This window comes from Gadus chalcogrammus, chromosome 6 (genome assembly GCF_026213295.1).
Source record: "Gadus chalcogrammus isolate NIFS_2021 chromosome 6, NIFS_Gcha_1.0, whole genome shotgun sequence".
NCBI classification, from domain to species: Eukaryota; Metazoa; Chordata; class Actinopteri; order Gadiformes; family Gadidae; genus Gadus; species Gadus chalcogrammus.
In genome coordinates, this window is record NC_079417.1 from 4,831,180 (window position 1) to 4,851,270 (window position 20,091).

The 20,091-nt window shown below is 46.1% G+C and overlaps 2 protein-coding genes across 5 annotated transcripts; one reads left to right on the top strand and one right to left on the bottom strand.

The window, feature by feature from the left end:
- The first annotated feature begins 500 nt into the window (after positions 1–500).
- LOC130383925 (activating signal cointegrator 1 complex subunit 2-like) lies at positions 501–15,379 on the top strand. 2 transcript variants are annotated; one of them, XM_056591848.1, is made up of 19 exons: positions 501–618; positions 1,116–1,217; positions 1,422–1,580; positions 2,020–2,193; positions 3,041–3,170; positions 3,303–3,370; positions 3,561–3,671; positions 4,641–4,753; positions 4,852–4,926; positions 5,537–5,641; positions 6,330–6,398; positions 6,570–6,644; positions 7,435–7,660; positions 8,082–8,278; positions 8,910–9,029; positions 10,766–10,984; positions 11,566–11,656; positions 11,774–11,877; positions 12,722–15,379. In XM_056591848.1, the coding sequence occupies exons 2-19, from the start codon at positions 1,134–1,136 to the stop codon at positions 12,891–12,893; spliced, it is 2,292 nt and encodes a 763-aa protein (XP_056447823.1). In that variant the 5' UTR covers positions 501–618; positions 1,116–1,133; the 3' UTR covers positions 12,894–15,379. The 2 variants fall into 2 exon arrangements, with proteins under 2 accessions (XP_056447823.1, XP_056447822.1); XM_056591847.1 differs by having other exon boundaries at positions 1,113–1,217; positions 12,722–15,377.
- On the bottom strand, positions 13,099–18,770 carry LOC130383927 (RING finger protein 215-like). 3 transcript variants are annotated; one of them, XM_056591854.1, is made up of 10 exons: positions 18,454–18,770; positions 18,106–18,258; positions 17,795–17,866; positions 17,608–17,693; positions 17,270–17,324; positions 17,059–17,163; positions 16,650–16,766; positions 16,302–16,442; positions 15,186–15,307; positions 13,100–14,090 (listed from the first exon to the last, which is right to left on the bottom strand). In XM_056591854.1, the coding sequence occupies exons 1-9, from the start codon at positions 18,700–18,702 to the stop codon at positions 15,188–15,190; spliced, it is 1,098 nt and encodes a 365-aa protein (XP_056447829.1). In that variant the 5' UTR covers positions 18,703–18,770; the 3' UTR covers positions 13,100–14,090; positions 15,186–15,187. The 3 variants fall into 3 exon arrangements, with proteins under 3 accessions (XP_056447828.1, XP_056447829.1, XP_056447827.1); XM_056591852.1 differs by lacking the exon at positions 13,100–14,090 and adding an exon at positions 15,777–15,879 and having other exon boundaries at positions 15,195–15,307; XM_056591853.1 differs by having other exon boundaries at positions 13,099–15,307.
- Between the last annotated feature and the right edge of the window lie 1,321 nt (positions 18,771–20,091).

The following is a 20,091-nucleotide window of genomic DNA, read 5'->3' on the forward strand; positions in this document are numbered from 1 at the left end:
CAAAAAACAACAAAAACAAAAATATATTATTTCACTGTCCAAACATAATTTAGCTGATCAAATAAAACCAATAATGATGACACATTTTGCCATTGTTTGGCATATATGTGGGTTACTGGGAAATGTTACACCCAATGTCTATTTTATAAAAAAACAACTGCATTTTCTGTTTGTGGTGTGGGAATGTGTTTTTATATATAAACGACCTTTTCTGTGAAAATATTTTGACTATTTATTCTTAAAACCTTGATACTTTCTTGTTAAAACCAAATAGGGTTTATTTAATGGACTTCTACCTTAAACATTGAGTAATTATTAGTTTTTCTTACACGAATACAACTTAGATAATTACCTAACACATAATTACTTTATTGGCCTCTACCCCAAAGAAATACACAACCGTTTTGGGATCGTCTTGCTGCAGTACCATTTTCGTCCGGCTAGGCGGCACCACACGTCAGGAGTAGACGTGTTTTTGCGCATGCGTTATTTAGAACTCCAGCCACTTCCTGGCCTGTTCGGAAGGAACCATGAGAGTGAGCTCACCAGCAGTTTGACAAGGCTTGTGGTGTGATTTAATGCAATGGCTTTTATATATTGCGGATATTAAAGTTAGAGGTAAGTTCGACTTCTGTACATTAACATCTGATCTTTTTGAACAGGGAGGCATTGGTGTTAAACGCAAAGCCGGCTAGCCAGGTTAGCCTTTCCCATTGACGCGCTGTCCCTTATCAAACCTCTAGCTATTAAGTTGAACAGCTTAGGTGTTCAACGTGTCAACATGACAGTCATGAGTTATAGCAAAGTTCGGAAGTCTTTAGCATACTTGCTCCACTCATCTTGAAGGATTTGAAAAATATGCTGTGTTTTTTTGTGGAATCCTTCCCCATGTTAGATGTTTGATTCGAGGTGATTCAGGTTAACATCCAACATTTGATGCTAGAAGTATTGGTCCATCACAGGCAGGCTGACGTTTAACTAAATAGTTTGCTTGCATCTCCCCATCTAATGAAGAAAACTCCTGTTTCGGGACACCGCTGTGGGTTTACAGCACTGGTTTAGGAAGCAGAACAACAGTCATGATGAGTTTATTCATTGTTTTTATTTGACAGAAGCAACGGGACAGAGAGATCATGGCCTGTGCCATAGTACCGCTTGATGAACAACAGGTGACCGAACCGAGTGTTGTCGGAAAAGACCGAACCTTGCCTGCTCTGGTGAGTCATCTCCGGTGTGTGTGTGTGTGTGTGTGTGTGTCTGTCTGTGTTTTTTTTAAGTCCCATTTTGACCCCTCGGTTGGGTTAGATCATGTAAAGGAGATTCAGCACCAAAGCAAACGCCACAGCCTCCTCTTCTCAACGTAAACTGAGGTCTTACGTGTAACCCTGTCCGTAGTAACGTTCGATATGTTCCCCTATAAGCATCCTGACCGGAAGGAAGAGCGGTGTTTTGTGCCCTACAAGCCTCCGCCCGAGGATGGCTCACCTGCTCAGGTGGAGGAGTTCCTAGAACATGCCAAGTTCATCACTGAAGACCTGGAGTGGTTGCTGGCTTTACCCCATGACAAGTTCTGGTGCCAGGTACATCTGCTGGGGTTAGAGAAGGGTGTTACTGTGAAATTACAGTGTTTCCTTCAATCAGTGATCAATACTTTTAAAAACTATTTAACCTTAGAAAAAAAGCTCACTTCAAGTAATTAAACAAAAAGATAAATAAAGAGGATTAATTAAAATTTTGGGTACATTTCTGAAAAGTAGACCCAGCCAGAATGTCATTTAGTGAAAACTTTCGTTTCAGATTCAACCCTTTCCAACCCTTCATTTTACCATTAAAGACAAATGTATTCAGATTAGTGATCCTGTACTTGAACTATGCATAAGCACATTCTCAAATAGCTAAAAATACCCCCCCTGTCACCCACCCTCTGTGGGGGGGGGGGGCTGCAGTTATGTAGCCAAGGTGTGTCTTCCTCTTGTTACTTAACCGTCTCCCTCCTCCTCCCGCTGTGTTCCCCGCTAGGTCGTGTTCGACGAGACGCTGCAGAAGTGTCTGGACTCGTACCTGCGCCACGCCTCCCGTGGCCTTGACCCGGCAGGGCTGCCTTGCTCCCCGGCCGTGGCAGAGGCGCAGCGTCACATTCACCGGGCCGTCTTCATGACCTTCCTCCGGATGGCCACGCACAAGGAGTCCAAGGTAGGCCATGTCAACCACCCCCAAAATCGTTGCCCGGATTCTTTCTTGTTCTTTTTGCCATCTTGCATTCGTCGGTCGAGTACAGACGCCGAATTGAATGGGTGTGTGGCATAAGAATGCCAGCAGTAGACGATTGTTTTGGACCTTCCCAGTATGTCCGACCTGTCGGTGTCTCTCCAATAGAGGACCCGGCTGGCAACCCTCTATTGGAGGAGGGACTCCAGAGACACCCTTACTGTAGTGCTGATGTGTTGGAAGTGTGCTGGTCCATGTAGTGACGGATGGAAGAACCTCCAACTTTCAATGCAACCCCTTGCATATTGATGGTTATTTGTCTGTATTGGACCTACTGGATATCACGATCAATATACAAGGGTCGGTGGTTATGAAACAAAAGGAAATGAGTTGGGCTTTTAATTAAAAATGGGCATGCAGAGAAAAACAATGGGAGAAAGGCATCAAAGAATTCATGATATGTATAAAAGTAGTATGTATAGTAGTTGTTTCTGAGCTGGATTGTAAGTGATTTTCTGTGATTTTCCATATCTGCATGGCTGTAGAAACCTTTCATTTTGGTGTTTTAGGTCTCAGAAATAATTGTAAATATTTGATCAGGGAGGCCACTGTTTTTATTTATTGTTACTGTGACCCCAGCTAGTTATGTCATTTGGCCGCATATATTGCTTCATCCTCACCCGGGTCTCCAAAACGAGCTGCGTCCCTTCTCCGACCAAACCAATGAGTCCCTTCCCCGATGTGTCATCGGTATCATCGTTATGTCGTCCATTAGTAACCAGCTGCTTCGTTCTGTGTGTGTGATCTTCTCCCTTCTTCCACTCCCTCTCAGGAGAACTTCCTGACTCCGTCCGTGTTTGGCGAGATCATCTACGAAAACTTTCTGTTTGACATTCCCAAGATCCTGGACCTGTGTGTGCTCTTCGGCAAGGGCAACACCCAGCTGTTGCATAAGATGATAGGTAGGCTGTTGTTAAAGGACCCCGGAACTCCGAGGGCCTTCCTAAGTGCTCCTCCTAAATGGCTGAGAGCCATGTTGTGTTAACTCAACCATTTTGATGATGACATGAATACCTTTCTTAATTCTTTTTTAGAAAACATCTTCACGCAGCAGCCCGGTTACTACAGTGACCTGGACGAGGCGGTGCCGTCGGTTCTGCAGGTAAGTCCGACCCGACGGGCTGGCCCCGGTCCGACTGAATATGTCGGAGTGTAGCCCGCTAGTCTTTGGACGCGCACCCGCTTGTGAGCCACGGATGTGTCCCTTCGTCCAGACGGTGGAGACAGGCTGAAGCACTGTCACAGGTTTATTTGTGTCCCGAGATGCGTGACGTCTCTCTGCTGACCTCCAGGTGTTCGACACGATCCTGGACAAGTGCGGTCTTCAGTGTGAAGGCGCCGCCATGGAGCCCATGAAGCTCAGTGCCAACGGCCGGCCCACTGCCATGACCATGAGTCAGCAGGTACGCTCCCTGTCTCCGTCTCTGTGCAGCTCTGGCGCTATCTCTGTCTCTCTCTTTCTCTGTGTATCTCTGGCTCTCTCTTTCTCTGTGTATCTCTGGCTCTCTCTTTCTCTGTGTATCTCTGGCTCTGTCTCTCTTTTTTTCTCTGTCTTTCTCTGTGTATCTCTGTCTTTCTCTCTCTTTCCCTCTTTCTTTGTGTATCTCTGTCTCTGCCTCTCTCTTTCTGTGTATCTCTGCCTCTGACTTTCTCTGTATCTCTGGCTCTGTCTCTCTGTTTCTTTCTATTCCTTTGTGTATCTCTGGCTCAGTCTCTCCATCTGTCCCTTCTTATTAATAAATATATGGTGATGGAAAAGGGCCTAGTGTGAGTGCATCTATTGCCGTTGGGCTTACCTCAAACAAGTGAACCCGCGTTAGGCTTAGGCTTTGGCCATCGAGTCTAATGTATTTCCAATGGTAGAAGGCGCTGGAAGGTTCTCTCTCTATGTGGATCCCCATTTACAGCAAACATTTTTTGGGGGAGAAACTTGCTTGTCTGTTTTTCCTTCATTACACAACCCTAAACTCTGGCTATACTTGACTATACCTACACAATAAAAATTGATTACCAGTAGATTATTAAATGGTTGATTTTCAATAACACTGGGACTATAAGCACAGCATTGTGTGCGTAAGCAGACAGTGGAAAGTTATTGTGCGCTGAATTAGTTTGTCGGAACTCACCTGACATGTGTCGCCGCATTTCTTTTGTTGTTTTACTTTTAAATAGTTTCACATGGACTGAGCCAACGCCTCACGATTTAACCCATTTCACTTTCCAACTTCTTTCCACACACCCCGGTCGCTTCCTTCAGGCCCTCTGCACTCACAGTATCGCAAGAGATCCCGTTGGATATAAAAGCGTCCACCAAACTACGTCTAATGATCTCTTTAAAATATAATGCATATTCATGTGTGTGTGCGCCACAGGACTTGTTAGACCTGGTTCTGTACCTGTGTGACTCAACCACCACCATCCACGCCTTCCTAGACATCTACCCCCCTGCCTGCTCCACCTTCCAGTCCCACAGCTTCCTTAGCAGGTAGGCCTGGTCTCCACCCTCACCCCTGAACCATCCATATCAGCCACGACACAGGGCCAGCGTAACGCTTCTCTCCCCTTCTCCTCATGGTAATCCAGACTGGTCTCCTTTTATGAGTCTGCTGTCCCGGACATTGAGAAGGCAGTGAGGAAGAGAAACTTTACAGACAAAAGGTGAGCGATGCTTGTCCGTCTTCAAGTTCGAGAAGGTAAAATGTTATTCATCCACGAAGGAAGATGGTTTAATAATTGAATGGACAGGGGAGAACCAGTCTTCCAAGGCACCTGACACAGGTACTTCTCTCATTAATTACTGCTTGCCCAGAAGGAAAGATTTTTCGGATACATTTTCTTGTATTTTTTTTTGTATTTGCTTGTTTCTTTCTTTTGCCCATACCCTGATTTTGTTTTGGAAAAGAAAATACAAAACCAGCTAAAAACACCTGAATGTTCAAACCCTGCCCAAACTTGAGCACACTCGGGTCAACAACCAACAGGGTTATCTCCATGCCTACCTCACGGTGAGACCATCGGCAGCGAAAGAAACCCGACCTCTCAACACACCAGCAGTCAATTTGCCCTGTCTCCAAGGCAGTCCCACAGGCTAAAGTTCACACTTGAATAACCCCAGATGGTTTCACGGTTACAGACCACATTGCACAATAAAAAAGTTCAGAACAGGCAATCATGCATCACAACTGATCAGAAAAATGTATGCAAATGTAAAGTGCAATGGGCCATCTAATAAACACACATTCCCTCCCCCCCCCCCTGCCCCCCCCAGCCTTAAGGAGGACTTGTGGCAGAGGATGTGCCACTCGTGTAAGAGGATGGTGGAGGTGGCCCACCTGCTGCTGCAGCACTCCTGCCTACAGCCCATCCTGGAGGGGTGAGCTATGGGCTGCTCGATTATGGGGGGGGGGGGAAATCATAATCACGATTATTTTGGTCAATACTGAAATCAAGATTATTCAAACGATTCTTTTTTTAGTTTGAAAACATGTATTTATTCAGATTATTTTTTTTTTAACTGAGAACTGGTTAGAAATGGTCAAAAGAAAATGTTCCAATCTAAAAGGATATACAGATATGTATCCACCTGTTCTGCCCTTTCTACAAAACATTAAAAAAAATAAATGAAAATATCGATTGTTAATTTTGTGATCGTTTGACGCCAGAAATCGCGATCAAAATCCGGTGAATAGGACTAGCCCTAGGTGAGCTCCATACAATAAGTACTGTTATCCTTCGCGTGGAGCCCTGTTACATCATGGGCCACAGGTCTTTCTGTGGCTTCTTGTCAGTAAGTGGAATATCGTCTCATTGAATTAACGGTTCTAGCGCTGTTTGTAAGCATATATATGTGGCCTACTTTTGTTTTGGAATTGGAATATACAGTTCGGTATGGTTTCTATGAGATGTTCAATATCAATATCTGATATAAAGTTGTTTATGCACGTGAAATAATATTCCGCCATTGATTGGAGCTGAGGGAATTAGTGGGCCTGAATCTTGTTTGGTGTCAGGAGAGAGTTTAGTTTCCCTATGGGACTGTGAACATGGCTTCTGTTTTCCAGGGGTGACAATATCCAAACATTCGCAGAGGAACTCCTACAACATTTCACGTCATTTCTCCCTGAAAAACGGTAGGAAGAAAATTCTAGGTGTTGCACCATAAAGAATACATTTTTATATATGTATGATAAAGTACTTTCAGATCTGTGTGTTTCTAATTGGATCAATTAACAATCCAAAAACCCTTCAAACACTTTACTGTTGAAATTTTAATAATAAAGTGTGTGTTTGTTCCTTTACAGGTTCCTGTCAGACTATGATGAACAGTTCCCCATAGCCGACGACATCAGTCTACTGCAGCAGGCTCTGCCTCTCATGTAACTATCATCATATTACTATTTAGTCCATTAGCAGAATGCAAGCATATAATTAATGAGCAGTAGGGTTAGGCTTCTTGTTTTATGATGCTCAGACATTGGGGATTACCTTTCGGCACACCCTATTCGCTAGAGAAATTAGCAAATGATTGAGATATACCAAATGTATTGAACTATTACAAAGACCTTGACAACTAAAAAGGTTGCGTCAGGGCTAGATTGGTTCAGATTAGCGGCGGTTGATTAAATTTTGAGTTCATTCATTGGACGTCATTTATTAACACAGAATACCAAGTCACATGGCCCCATTTTGAGCCAATCAGATGCATTCATTTGTGTTGCGTGCTGCCACTTTTTAGAATTTGATTACAATTCAAAGTCATGTAAATGAGTTGCCATGCAGTGCCATGTGACTGTGGCTCAAATGGAGGCTAAAATCCTTCTGGAATTTGCATTAGTGTCCTCGTCAATGAACGCCGCTGTAACAGCAGAAACCTAGTAGTGTTGTCACTCTAAAGTAAATGTATATTATAAAGAACATTTAAAAACAAACCTGGGTTGATCCAAGTGATGTTCCGCTTAAATAAATAAAACCCAAGTTCAAATACGACCGAAACGATGAGAGAACCGGTGAACAGCCAATAAAAGGCAAATTGGTATTTTTATGAATCAAACACTAGGGACAGGGGGGGATATTAAATCTTAACTAGACATGAATGAAGGGAGGCCAGTAGAGGGCTGACGTGGTCCCACTGAAGGTTTTTTTGCCCCCGTCCCACCTGACCTCCAGAGACGAGACGCGGACGTCCTACCTGCTTCAGGGGGTGCAGAGTGCCTGGGACAGCGTGGGCCGGAGAAGGCCCCGGGGCCACACGCAGACCCACGGCCGCCCAGCAGCCCAGGGAGGGGCCGCCGGGGGCCGGGCCTCCCCCCTGGGGCTGAGGGAGTCCGGGGAGGGCTGGGAGACCCCCAGGGGAGCTGAAGCCTCGCAGTACATGCCCCACAAAGGAAACAACGTACGTACTCTCTTCCTGTTAAGCACTGGCTTCCTTGTCTTGAGGAGCTTACTGTAGCGTACCAAGTATTGGTTTCACTGGACTTTGCTCCAATGACGTCGCCCTTCTTTGAATTAAGAGTCCGTGTTGACATGAATCAGTTGGTTGTTCATTTACGCGATGTACATGTGTGCAATCTGCATGTGCTGCCACTAGGGGGAGGTGTCGGAACAAAAAAAGAATTAAAACTTATTTTGATAGATTTTTTTTTTTTTCTTTCATTCCATTATGCTGTAAAATGTATTATCATTATTCATCAAAACGTTGATGACTGTTAACACTGGAGCCTAGTCGTCGCACTTGCGTACCCCAGAGTTTAAGTGTGTGTGTGTGTGTGTGTGTGTGTGTGTGTGTGTGTGTGTGTGTGTGTGTGTGCGTGTAGGGCGCTGCGGGTTCGCTGGGCGCGGGGGAGCTGGAGTCGCTGCTCTCCTCGATCAGGGAGCTGCTGCCCGACCTGGGGGAGGGCTTCCTGCTGGCCTGCCTCCAGGAGTACGACTACAGCTCGGAGCTGGTCATCAACAACATCCTGGAGGACCGCCTGGCCCCCGGCCTGGACCAGCTGGACCGCGCTATGCCCAGGTAACCCCTCCGGGGGGCGCCAACGCCTTCAATAGACGACATACGTTTTTTTTAAAGAGGAGGGAAGTTTCACGTTTTTAAATTCAATCTTGTGTGTGTGTGTGTGTGTGTGTGTGTGTGTGTGTGTAATTTTTTTTTTAAATGAAAATAAGGAGATTTAGGCCTGTTGATGACCAACCCAAAATACAGTGGACCCTCCATCATAAAATCAATTCCAAAATGTATTCATGAGAAAAGGGAGTATGTAGGAAAAACATACTCTCAGAAAAATCAAGGATGAATCAAACTGTTATCTTAAATTTACCAGGAAAGATTGAGATTGATAATCTCTTTTCCAAGAGAAACACGACCGAGATAGGCGGCTGTAGCAGCCTGAACACCTCGGGGTGTTGGGTCCACACCCCAGCCCCTGAAAGGGAACTGTAGGCCGTGTCTATCGTGGCGATAACGATATGAAAGGGTCTCCCTGTCCGCCAACACAGTACGGCTCACGCAGCTTTAGTGATGGTTAATAACAAGGGATGCTTATTGGCTAACAAAGGAGAATTCCCCATTAACCTGACGTGATTCGTGAGCCGCGACTTACGGTCGTACGAGTCACTGAGGCGGCGCTTCCCCCTTGTGTCCCCAGAGCCCCGAAGGAGGAGCTGCCGCCGGTGCTGAGCGAAAGGTCCAACGTGTTCGACGACGACGAGTTTGACGTGTTCCACAGGGACAAGGTGGACATGTCACGCATCTGGAAGGGCAGGAGGTGAGTGATGTGTGCACGTGATTGGCCGACGGCGAACACGACCTCTGCAATAAAAGGGTCGATGTTGTCCGGTGGGGAGGACCTCCGTTCTCAGAAAGGTGGCGGTAGAGGTTTCACATCCACACTGGGTAGACCGGCCCCTTTTTATAACCCCCTTCTGAACGCTGCATCCATCCATGTAACCTTGTAGGGGAGCTGGAGCCTAGATAAGGTGTCTTGCGCAAGGATACCTACAGGTCTATTTATCTTCTACCAGCCCTTGGGCATCTTATCGCAATCCACATGATGCAATAAAGTGAAGTGAGCGTAATAATTCATTAATAATAATAATTTAAGAACATTCCTTGTTTTCTATTGAAAAACAGCTGTTTAAGAGTTGTTTGTAATTTGATTCATGTTATGACATGAATAGGATTCTGCATGTGATGCAACACAACTGATTTGTATAGCCTCAAGGTTTCCCGTTGGCCTACTAGACTGTCACTGTTTCATGTGCCAAGTCATGTCAAGACAGCCAACTCTTTTGTTTCTGCTGCTTATATCATTTGGTTCCACTAATTATTCGTCTCGGTGCACAGTAACTGAGCCCTTTGTTATTAAAGACCACGATGGCATTTCAACTGAAGCCACAACTCATTGGATTTCCCTGAAGTGTTTCGGGGGGGGGGGGAAAGATGTTTAATAATTCAGGATGTCCAGGGTAAAAATGATTATATATCAGCCCACCAAAAACCTTTTGAGGAAACCTCGCTCTCACAACCAGACTCGGAGGAAGCGACGAGTGGCGACGCTCGACCTCTTTTGAAGTTCATAACCAAACAGGACAAACCCGTATTGATATCCCTCTGTTTATCATGTCCATCAACGCTTTGTGTTTTCTATGCATGTCTGCTTCTTTTGTTGCGATGCTGTTTGGACGACATGTTGTTGTGGCAATTTCCCTTTAACAGATATTGCGTCTAGGTATGAGACTTCTACTAACACTTGTAGAGCAAATAACCTAGGGTTAAAGCATGCACACATTAGACTCCTCTCTAGCAGGGTGAGTTCAGAATACAGGTTTACAGAGTATTTTATACAGTTGTTTCAGATCCTCCCCACATTGCAGAGGTCAATAATCAAATCAGGTAATGTTTAATCAAGACACAGACTTTGTTCTCATCGCGCAGAAGGGTGCACAAGAGGATGTCCTACCCCTTGTGACCGTTTTACCCCAAGTACGAAGGTTTACATCACGATTGATTCTGAGGAAGGCAGGCTACCCATAGAAAAGGGTTTTACATTTAGATGCCACTGAGAAAGGTGGGACAGATGACCGGAGCACAAAGGTTAACATTTTGACGACGTCACTCGCTCAAACGAGGAGGTGGCTGACCCGAGCACAACGGTCAATACGTAGACGACGCTGAGGAAAAGCGCCGTGGCAAGACGATGCACGGAATGGAAAACAAAGCCGATAGGACTAAGAGGTAGCGACGTATGCATTTTTCCATCACAATGTACACAATGAAAGCATAGGGCCACAGGTCGGAATCGAACCTGGGGTCGCCGCTGTTTTGTCTACTTAACCAATTCCTGTTATAATATTTCAACCCCTTTTATCCCCCCCCCCCACCCCCCCCCCCGATCCACTCAAGCGGACACCGGCCGTTTTCCCGGCGTCCGTTGTTACCCAGACCGTGTAATGAATGACCGGCCCGGTTTAAATAAAGACTTCCTCCTCTGTGACGCCGCAGGAAAGGGGAGAGCGCGCAGGAGGTCCTCGGGGACAAGCAGCACATCGACGCGCAGCGGGACCGCTACCGGGCCTATGAGAACGTGGTGGACGAGGTGATGGTGGAGCCCGGGGCGGTCTACACCCTGGACGGGGACTACGACGACGAGTACGACGACACCTACGACGTCAACCAAGTGGGGGCCAACGACCCGGACGGAGACAGCCTGCTGAGCCGGAGGTAGGGCCCCGGGGAGGGGATGGCGGAGCTGGGGCGAGGGGCCGGGGGGGTGGCTGGAGCTGCATGGGGCAAGCTTGAGCTACGGGACGAGTAGGGGGAGACTGTAGTAGAGAGAGGGGGACTGGGGAGACGGGGAGAAGGAGGGAGACTGGGGAGACGAGTGAGAGAGGGGAGATGAGTGAGAGAGGGGAGATGAGTGAGAGGGGGGAGACGGGTGAGAGAGGGGAGACGAGTGAGAGAGGGGAGGGGGGTGAGAGAGGGGAGGGGGGAGACGAGTGAGAGGGGGGAGACGAGTGAGAGAGGGGAAAGGGGGAGACTTGGTGACTGGGGAAGGAGGTAGACCGGTGAAAGGGGGAGAGTGTTTGAGGCTTCTGGAAGCGTTTCAGTGAGACAACACTCTTACTCAAGCTTTTGAGTAACACACCATTACTCAACTAGGTGAGACTGGGGGAGGGAGGGAGACTGGTTAGATGGGGAGACTGGTGAGTAGGGGGAGAGTAGGGTGGGGAGACCGTTTTGAGGCTTCCGGAAGCGTTTAAGTGAGGCAACCCTCTCACCCCAGCATCGTTCTCCCTCCGCAGGCCTTTCACCCTCCCATTAGTGCTGCGGACCGGAAACAAAGCGCAGTTTGAGCTGGAGGAGGAAGAGGAGGAAGACACGAGGCCCATGGAGGTAACCTACCACAAAACGCACACAAAAACAATCACTCGTGTCGGCTCCTTCCTACCTATGTTCCTTTTTTGTTTTTACGAGCGAGCGTTTTTTTTTTTTTTTTTTTCCTTAACAAAGAACCAGAACCCCAACCACGCACCCAGGGACCAGTTCTGCCAGGACCCCGCCCTGCTGAGGGAACGCGCCGAGGCCAGACGGGCCGCATTCCACCAGAAGAAAGGGTAAAGCACTGCTCCACCTCCCGCCGTACATCTCTGCGGTATCGCCCTCTCATTTTCAAAATGGCGACATTCCAATATTTCCATTATGGTTTAAAGGGGGCATATTATACCGAGTGTGACGAGCCGCTGAAATTCTGCCTCCCATCACTAGTGGGCGTGTCCACCTAGATCTGTGCTGGATAGATCAGTTCACCAGCCTACCCAGTGGACTGTAGCGAACGTCGCGCGTCTATCCAGCGCACATCTAGGTGGACAACTGATGTAAGTCGCTTTGGATAAAAGCGTCTGCTAAATGCCCTAAATGTAAATGTAAATTACACGCCCACTTGTGATGTCAGAAGAGGCCGATTTTCAAAACGTCTTGTAACAGCCAATCACACTCACACCTGGTGGTATAGAATTTCACCTTTTATTTTTTTGGGGGTTAAAAAGAAAATAAATGATAAGGTGTTATAAGCCAGACAAACTTCCGGAGCCTTCCTAGGTTTGAAGGCCGTTCCGGGGGGGCAGGGCTTACTCCTGTAAACAAACCTTCAATAGACGCTTTTCACAGAGGTGTCATCTGAGGACAAACCCAGCTGGGTCTCATAACGGTCATTATGGGACTGCTCCTTTCATGCACCAGGAGCAGAGTCATAATGAGTGTTATGGGCCGCAGCCGTCTGTCTGTCCCAAGGGGACTCCTCTGTAGAAAGGGTCCATTAAGCTTCAATAACCCGACGCAGAATCATAACAGGTTCGGGCCTTGCGTTGCGTCGACGCGGAACCTTGACCGAGCCTTTAGGCGCACACAGCTGGCCTCGGTTCTAACCTCTTCCCTGCCTGTCTCTGCCGTGTGTCCCAGCATTCGCCCCGAGCCGGCGGGCAGCGTGGTGGGCAAGCCCAAGGGCCAGGGCCAGACCCAGGAGACGCTGCAGGACCGCCGCAAGAAGGAGGCCAGCAAGGGACGAGGGGCCAACCACAACCGCCGCAACATGGCTGACCGCAAGAGGAACAAGGGCATGATCCCCTCCTGAACCCCCCTCCCATGTAGGACAGGGAGTACAGTAAACCCCATCCACCCCCGCTCCTCCTCCTCCTCTCCCCTGGGTGGATAGACAGACGGATGGACAGACAAACTGATGGCAGATAGGAAAAAAGTCAGACTCGTGATGGAAGGGTTTTGGGGGAGGCTAAAGATGGAGGACCGTGTAATCCTGTTGCCTGTGGTTCCCGACAGCCATATTTTCTCCAAGTTAAAATGTTCCACCAGTTGAGGTTGTTGGTGAGAAGTTGCCCTGTTTTTTTTTTCTTGTTTGGGTTGGATATCAGGGCAAACCAAGCGGCATAAATTCCAGACGTTGTCGTTATTAAATCTTAGTTTTCATCCCCACATTCTTCCATTTCAATATCCTTTTTTTTTTTAAAGGCCAAAGTGCGGAACGTGTCCGCCAGTGATTTGATTTGTGAAAAAAAGCAAGAATTTTCTTTCATTAGATACTCTTTGTTTATTAATATATAGAATGAATTATTTTTATTGAATTTTCTTTACATCATTTACATTGAAAGAACCACATAGGAACATACATGGAAGGGAAGGAAAAGATGCTCTCACTGCATCTGGAAGAACAACCAGACCTCACCTGATTCACTGTGCAGAACGACGTCAGAGCGGGTAAACAAGGTTTCACTGCAGCCTCTACGGGAGTACTTTAGGAGGAGCGCTTGTCCACCCTTCATCTTCTCTCATTCACCAACGCCTAGTTTAGGCAGAACTACATTTAGAGTACCTTAGCCGATCTGATCCACACCTCACTCTCGTGTGTGTGTGTGTGTGTGTGTTTGTGTGCGGGAGTGCACATGCTGCAAAGATGAAATTCCCCTCTCAAATGTGAGGGAGAGCTACTTTTCACAAGTTTTTTTTTTATGAGCAGAATAGCAAATCTATCGGAGCGTTTTGTTACGGAAAAGCACATTTGTGGTTGCTTTATTTGGAGTTGTCATTAAAACACATAATAAACTGAGTACTACACTACTGTCTCTAGATAATATCAGTCAAAAGAACAAGACAATCGTACCCAAATCAAGTATACATCCCAGTTGGTGGAACATGCTGGAAGCACCCGATGAGAAGGCAAAATGTTTTTTCTAAAATTCATACATCGCATTCCTAACCCGTACCAGCGATCATCGTATGTATTGGGTTCCCATCCCAGAGGGTGCTCGGTTATAGTCTGTGAGAACGGGGAGATGAAGGAAGATAGGAAGTGTTGAATTCAATTGGAAGAAATACATATTCAGCACAAATACGTCTATTTCAAATACATCTGTATTTAATGCAGTGTAACACTTTTCCTTCTTTCAAATCTTTTTTTTTGGGATGAGTACTGCACAATAAGCTCATCCCCGTGCTTTGGTTTATCGTTTTGGATATGCAGAACCTGAATTAATGTAAATTATACGGTTGTGTTTCCTATGCTTGGTCGTTCTAGTGAGTTGTCATCAATGTTGCCAATATAATCATATGTTCTGGCTATGGCTGCATGTGATCGGCTACAGAGAGAGCAGTGTAAGTCTTTGCACAGGCAACTAACCAACTATGCCTTCCTGTGTAGTTGGCTGCATGATTCAAGTGTAACCAAATGTTTCTTGCAGCATAAGAACACTGTCAAGGACATGTGATGCTCTACAACATAATTATATCAGGGTAAAGCAGACCCGGGTTTTCCCCAACAACCCGTCCTCACAGTTTGCGAGTTACAGAATCCTTGGACAAGAAATAGATGTAGCCGATCCGGTAACCTGATCCGACATCTGAGATTGCCCTGAAACATCCCATAATGAATAGCTGCTTCCATTGTGGAATAATGTCTGCCTTGATTCTCTGTTCCCATTATAGTCTATTATGCTACATTTACACAGGGTTAGGAGGTAATGCAATGGTGCCGGTATAAACGACAGTGTAGTGTCATTAAAAATCTTTGTTTTGCTAGAGTGTGGGCCCATGCAATATTGACGCCTTCAAATAGGTTGCATTCCCATGAATTTCTAATTTTTTGAAAGGGAATTATGAATTTCTCCGGCGCCAGCAGTAAGGTGGGTTTGTTCACAGTCTAACACACACACACACACACACACACACAGGTACAGTAACATGCCATCCACAACAGTGGTACAGTATTTGACCTTTTTGTTTCCTCTCGTAACATTGAACCTTACTGACTCTTCCTGTGTTCCCCTCCGGGTTACCCTATGCCCGCCCCCAAAGTCAGGGGACTGGACAGGGCTAGCTGCAGTGAGCCAAGTGGTCCATTTTGACAAGCACATACTTCTAGCCATGCTCTGGGGTGGAGGGTTGTGGATGGAGGAGGTTTGGGTCCGGGCTGAGGACCGGTGAAGGAGCTGGCGACACCAACTTCCGTCCAACATTAACTCTCTCTGCAGATGTTACCTGAACGTAGAAGAGAAGAGGGTCACACAGAGCGCTAAAGGTTCTTTCTACACAGATAGTGATTGTTAAAGAAAACCATTTCCAATGTATGTGCGGGTCAAACATGTGCTTAACATACGGTAATGTTTGCCCTCATTGGGAAATTTGCAGTGGTCGCAGAATGGTGGTGAAAGCATAAAGGATGTTTCATAACTTTGCCTCACGCACGCACTCACTCACTCAGCATTGAGGTGTCGACCCCCCCCAAGTGCGCTTGAAGCCAAGGGAAAAATGAACCGAGCCCATTTCCAAAGCACCTCACTGTCGCCAATGTGCCGACGGGTTACTCAAAAGAGACGTGTGGGATTACCCTGTGTCAGCTCGTGACACGCCCTGACTTTTGCCCTGCTGGGAGGCAGGTCATTGTGTTTCTCTGCACACCACTTATATCCCACGCTATCTCCCATGCGTGGATAAGGGATCAGCGTACCGAGAATGCTGCGTTTGCACAGAGGACAGGTGTGCTGCAGGATCAGCCAGGGGTCCACACAATCTCTGTGGTACTCGTGGCGGCACGGCAGCACACGTAGACACTGCAGGGCACACACATGATAACAAAGCCAGTAAAGCAGCAAAAAGTAGCCACAGCAGAAGTAGTGGGCCCTTAGGAATGCCTTCCCTTTTGTTTAAAGCTATCTCATTGCAGCAAGTGGTAGAAGCAAAAGCCTAAACAGAAATATCTAAATAAAATGCCTTGTGTGACGGAAGCATGCTTTTTTTTTTTTACTAAATGTTGGTAGCCCAAATAAAGGTAATTAATTGTTTTACCTTTTTAATATAGAGCATTGTATAAATGTTAAATGTTACAATCAACACAATTCACCACTCCCCCTCCAGGCTTTACAAACAGAATAATCTGCGTATCGGAGCAGATACGCAGGCTAACCATGTATGGAGCAACGTGCTGGTGAATCACCGTTGGGTCAAAAGACCTTCCTTCCTCTTTTACACTGACCTGGTTATTGTTGAAGGGCTCCAGGCAGACCGCACAGTTCTCCGCCTCCATTGGTTGGGATGAGTCACACCAGGGCTTGGGCTGGCAGTATGTTTTGGTCTTCAGGGAAGACATTCTCCTCAGAATGTCTTGTTTCGACGACTGGCCAAAGAAAAGATACAATGTGATCACAAGGTCTCAATGGGTGTCGTTCCTCAAAACCAAATACTAAACAACCATTTATTTTACTTAACATTTGTTTAAGCAGGTTGGTCTCACTGGGATCACAAATCGATTTGGCTTGCTTTAAGTAAAGCAGTTACAAAGATGAGATGTTATTAACGGACCCGGTTTTAACGTAGTGCGTACCTCCCCGTCATCAGTGAGCTGGTTGTCATGGTACTGCCAGCGGGCTTGAACTATGACCCCTGTGCTGAGTACCACAGCCACCATCAGGACAGTGTTCCAAAGCTGCTGCAGGTATTTCTGTCAAACCCATGACCAAGTTCAAAGGGATTTAGACTGACTAGTTTGTTAGGGGTTAAACCAAAGCAATCTACAAGAAAAGCACATAGATAAAGAATAATAATACAAATAATACATTTATAGCTAAAAAGTTGATATATATAAAAATAAAAAAATCGAAGCTATGTGGCATGTTAGGCAATCTCAAATGAACACTCCTAAAAACAAAGTCATATCAAATTTTCAGGCGCATGCGTGCAATGTACTGTACGTGCATTCTGTGAGGGCCTTCCGCCGTGTGCAGGTGTAGTACCTGGACCCGGGAGTTGGTCTCTCCGGTACAGATCACCCCCTGCCACTCTCCGTACAGACCACCTCTCGAGCGGCCGCAAGATGACCACAGGGTCAGGGTGGCCCCCTGCACACACAGACACCTGAGGTAACGCAGCCAGTACACTAAAACAACTGGTAACAGAATTGCGTGTTCTAACCGGAAACCGGATAATGCTGGTATAGCCACTCACCAGGTTGTCCTGTAATATAGTCTTGTATGTGATCTTGGCTGTTGCGTGAAGGCCCCTGTACGGAAATAAATTGACTCCGAGTCACTGGGTGTCTGCCGTCTTTCTGCTCATTGGTCAAAAGTAAAAGCCATAGGCCAATGAAATCAACCTATATAAAAGGAACACTAAAGGGACATTTTAAACCAGATAAGTTTGTTAGATACAAAAGATGAACAGTGAACAGTTAAATATTGTGTTGTAGTGTGGTCTTTTCCTTTTTTCCTATTTAAGCATCTATTATCTGTTTCTTGAAACTTTTCTCTCCAATGGAGGCCAGGCTTGAGGAGTGTGTGCCTTACCTGAGAAGTGCACCAATCAGCTTTGTGACATTCTCTGATGTCTGGATGATGATGATAGGTTTGGACAGCACTTGGGACAAATCCATCTGTGAAGTCCCAGCACAGGTTTACATCATTCATTCCACAAATACCCATCTCAACACCCGTCTCGACATAGTTCTACACACACTGGGTTCTCGTCATTTACCTCGCTGACGGTGTTGTGGTTGAGGGCCAGAATGATGAGTGCGGATGCTCCCAGAACCAAGGCTCGTTTCATCTGGGAAAGACAAAGAATGCTTATTTTGGATTTTTTTACAGGACAGGATACAGTAAACTTATGGGGGGGGGCAAGTGAGGAAGGTCTCAGTGGTCCTCAATTGTTTCATATGACAGGCAATCAAATTGTATAGTGTGGAATAGATATGACACTACTACAGGTTATAGCAAACACAGAACAAGGCCAAAAGGGTTAAAAATGTACAAAACATGGAAAAACTCTTGTCATTTAGCACTGACTTTATTGACTACTGTATCGGCAAAAGAATCCTGGTTCCCAGTAGAAGATTGTGTCTCCATCTTCAGAGGGACTACTCCAATCCATGACTCCCTATCCTGGGCAGCGGCAGCTGCCCCTTCAACTTCGGTTACCTGGGATCGCTCATCCTGCACCTAACGACAGCAAATATGAGAGCAGCTTGACAACTGATGAACCCACCAAAACCAGAGTTTAATAAAAAAAAAGAATCCAACAAATTATTTCTCTCTCCCCCGAATAGAGAACGAATTAGATCCAAAAATCTTCATAGTAGGCTATTCCGTATTCGAGGGGCATGTCAATCGATTTGAATGAATGAAGTGACTCACCAATATCAGATCTCCCTCAAGGTCGAGTTGTTTTCCAAAAGAATAGTAGTCATCATGCCCGGGGACTCCACCCTGGCGAGCCTCCACCAGCTGTCCCTGTAGTACAGCGCTGATTATCGGTCGCTCCTCTGTTACGCAGACCTCCACCACCGCTACCTGTTCACCCGTGACTAACATCTGTATCCAAGAGGAAGTGACCCAAAGGAGAAATCGGACCCAAAAATAGTACCGTGAACAGATCGCAGCCATCGTTGAAGCAGTGTGTAAGAAAGTAAAAAAAAAAAAAAAAGACCTCAATAAGTAACGATGTCAGTGTCACCCATCTTTTGCAGGGTGGCTTAAGAAAACAGGATAAAAAAAAATGTAAACAAGTGAAAACACCTTCCGGACTGGGCAGGAAATGACGCAGTGATACGTACAATATTTGACTTTTTTCTTTTTTTCTTTCTGAATAAAAAATATTTCTGAGACGAATATGCATGCTACCTTTGTACTTAACACTTTTCAGGCTTCAATTCAGGATCCACTGCATTTGCATCTCTGTATCTAAATTAATCCAGTCACTTTTTTTCGATAAGCAGCCCAGCCCGCCTCTCGGGGCGTTACCAGTGCCGCGCTCCGGAGTCGGGATGAGCGCCAGCGCCGAGGTAGCATCAGACAGCATCGTCGTATCAGGCAGTAACCCGATGAGGAGGTCGCATATCGGGCTGCAGAACTGCGAAACGCCTTACCATTTTGGATTAAAGTCTCCTTCGGATAGCTGTATTTTACGAAAGGCACTATGAGTGGGGTGGTTGGGAACCTAAGTCCTAAACAGGCCAGCGCCCTGGAACAGGTGAGTTTAGGCGAATTAGTAATTTAATGTAATGTGTGTAAGTGTTGTTGATTGTAATTGCACCCATTTACATAGCGTTATCCAAGCATGCTTTATTATTCATGTGTGTCTTGTGCTGTTATAGGATTTAAGCGTTTCTTAAGAAGCATTTAGAATGTGGTACGGCAAATGTTTATGTGGTGCGTAGTTTGGATAACATTAACTATATTATTAGGATGTGAAACGCTGTCCTTTCCTCTGACATTACCGACAGACATCGCCTTTTCAGTAGATGATATTAAATTGCTATGCAGGGCATTATCCAGTCTGCATGAATATTCTTTCAGGATAATTATTATGTATGTTTTAGAAGACCGAGAGCATGATTTAAATAGCAAGTCTCTCACCCAATATTTATATTATTGTTCACACCTCGGTTGTGTTCAACTCAAACTCTCTGCCACTCTCAAATGTATCATTTTCTCTCTTATTCTCTTCGCCTCTTTCTTTCTATCTCTTTGCCTCAATGTACAGTTTCGAGAGCAGGTCAGTGACCTTCTTCCTCAATGCCTGCACAGAATGATCACTTCCTGTTGCGATGGCTAAGAGGTAAAATAAACCAATGGTGCACCTGTTGCATCACGCTCATTGCACTGCACACAGTTAATGGCTATGCAGGGATCGGTTAAACAAGCCATGGCTGGCCAACTCACACACACTGTTTAAGCCAGGGCACTAACAATGGCAATATAAATCTTGACTGTAAAGCTCGCTAACCAGGCTGGCTTGGTGACCCACCTTGTGCGTCAGCCTAATCCATGTTT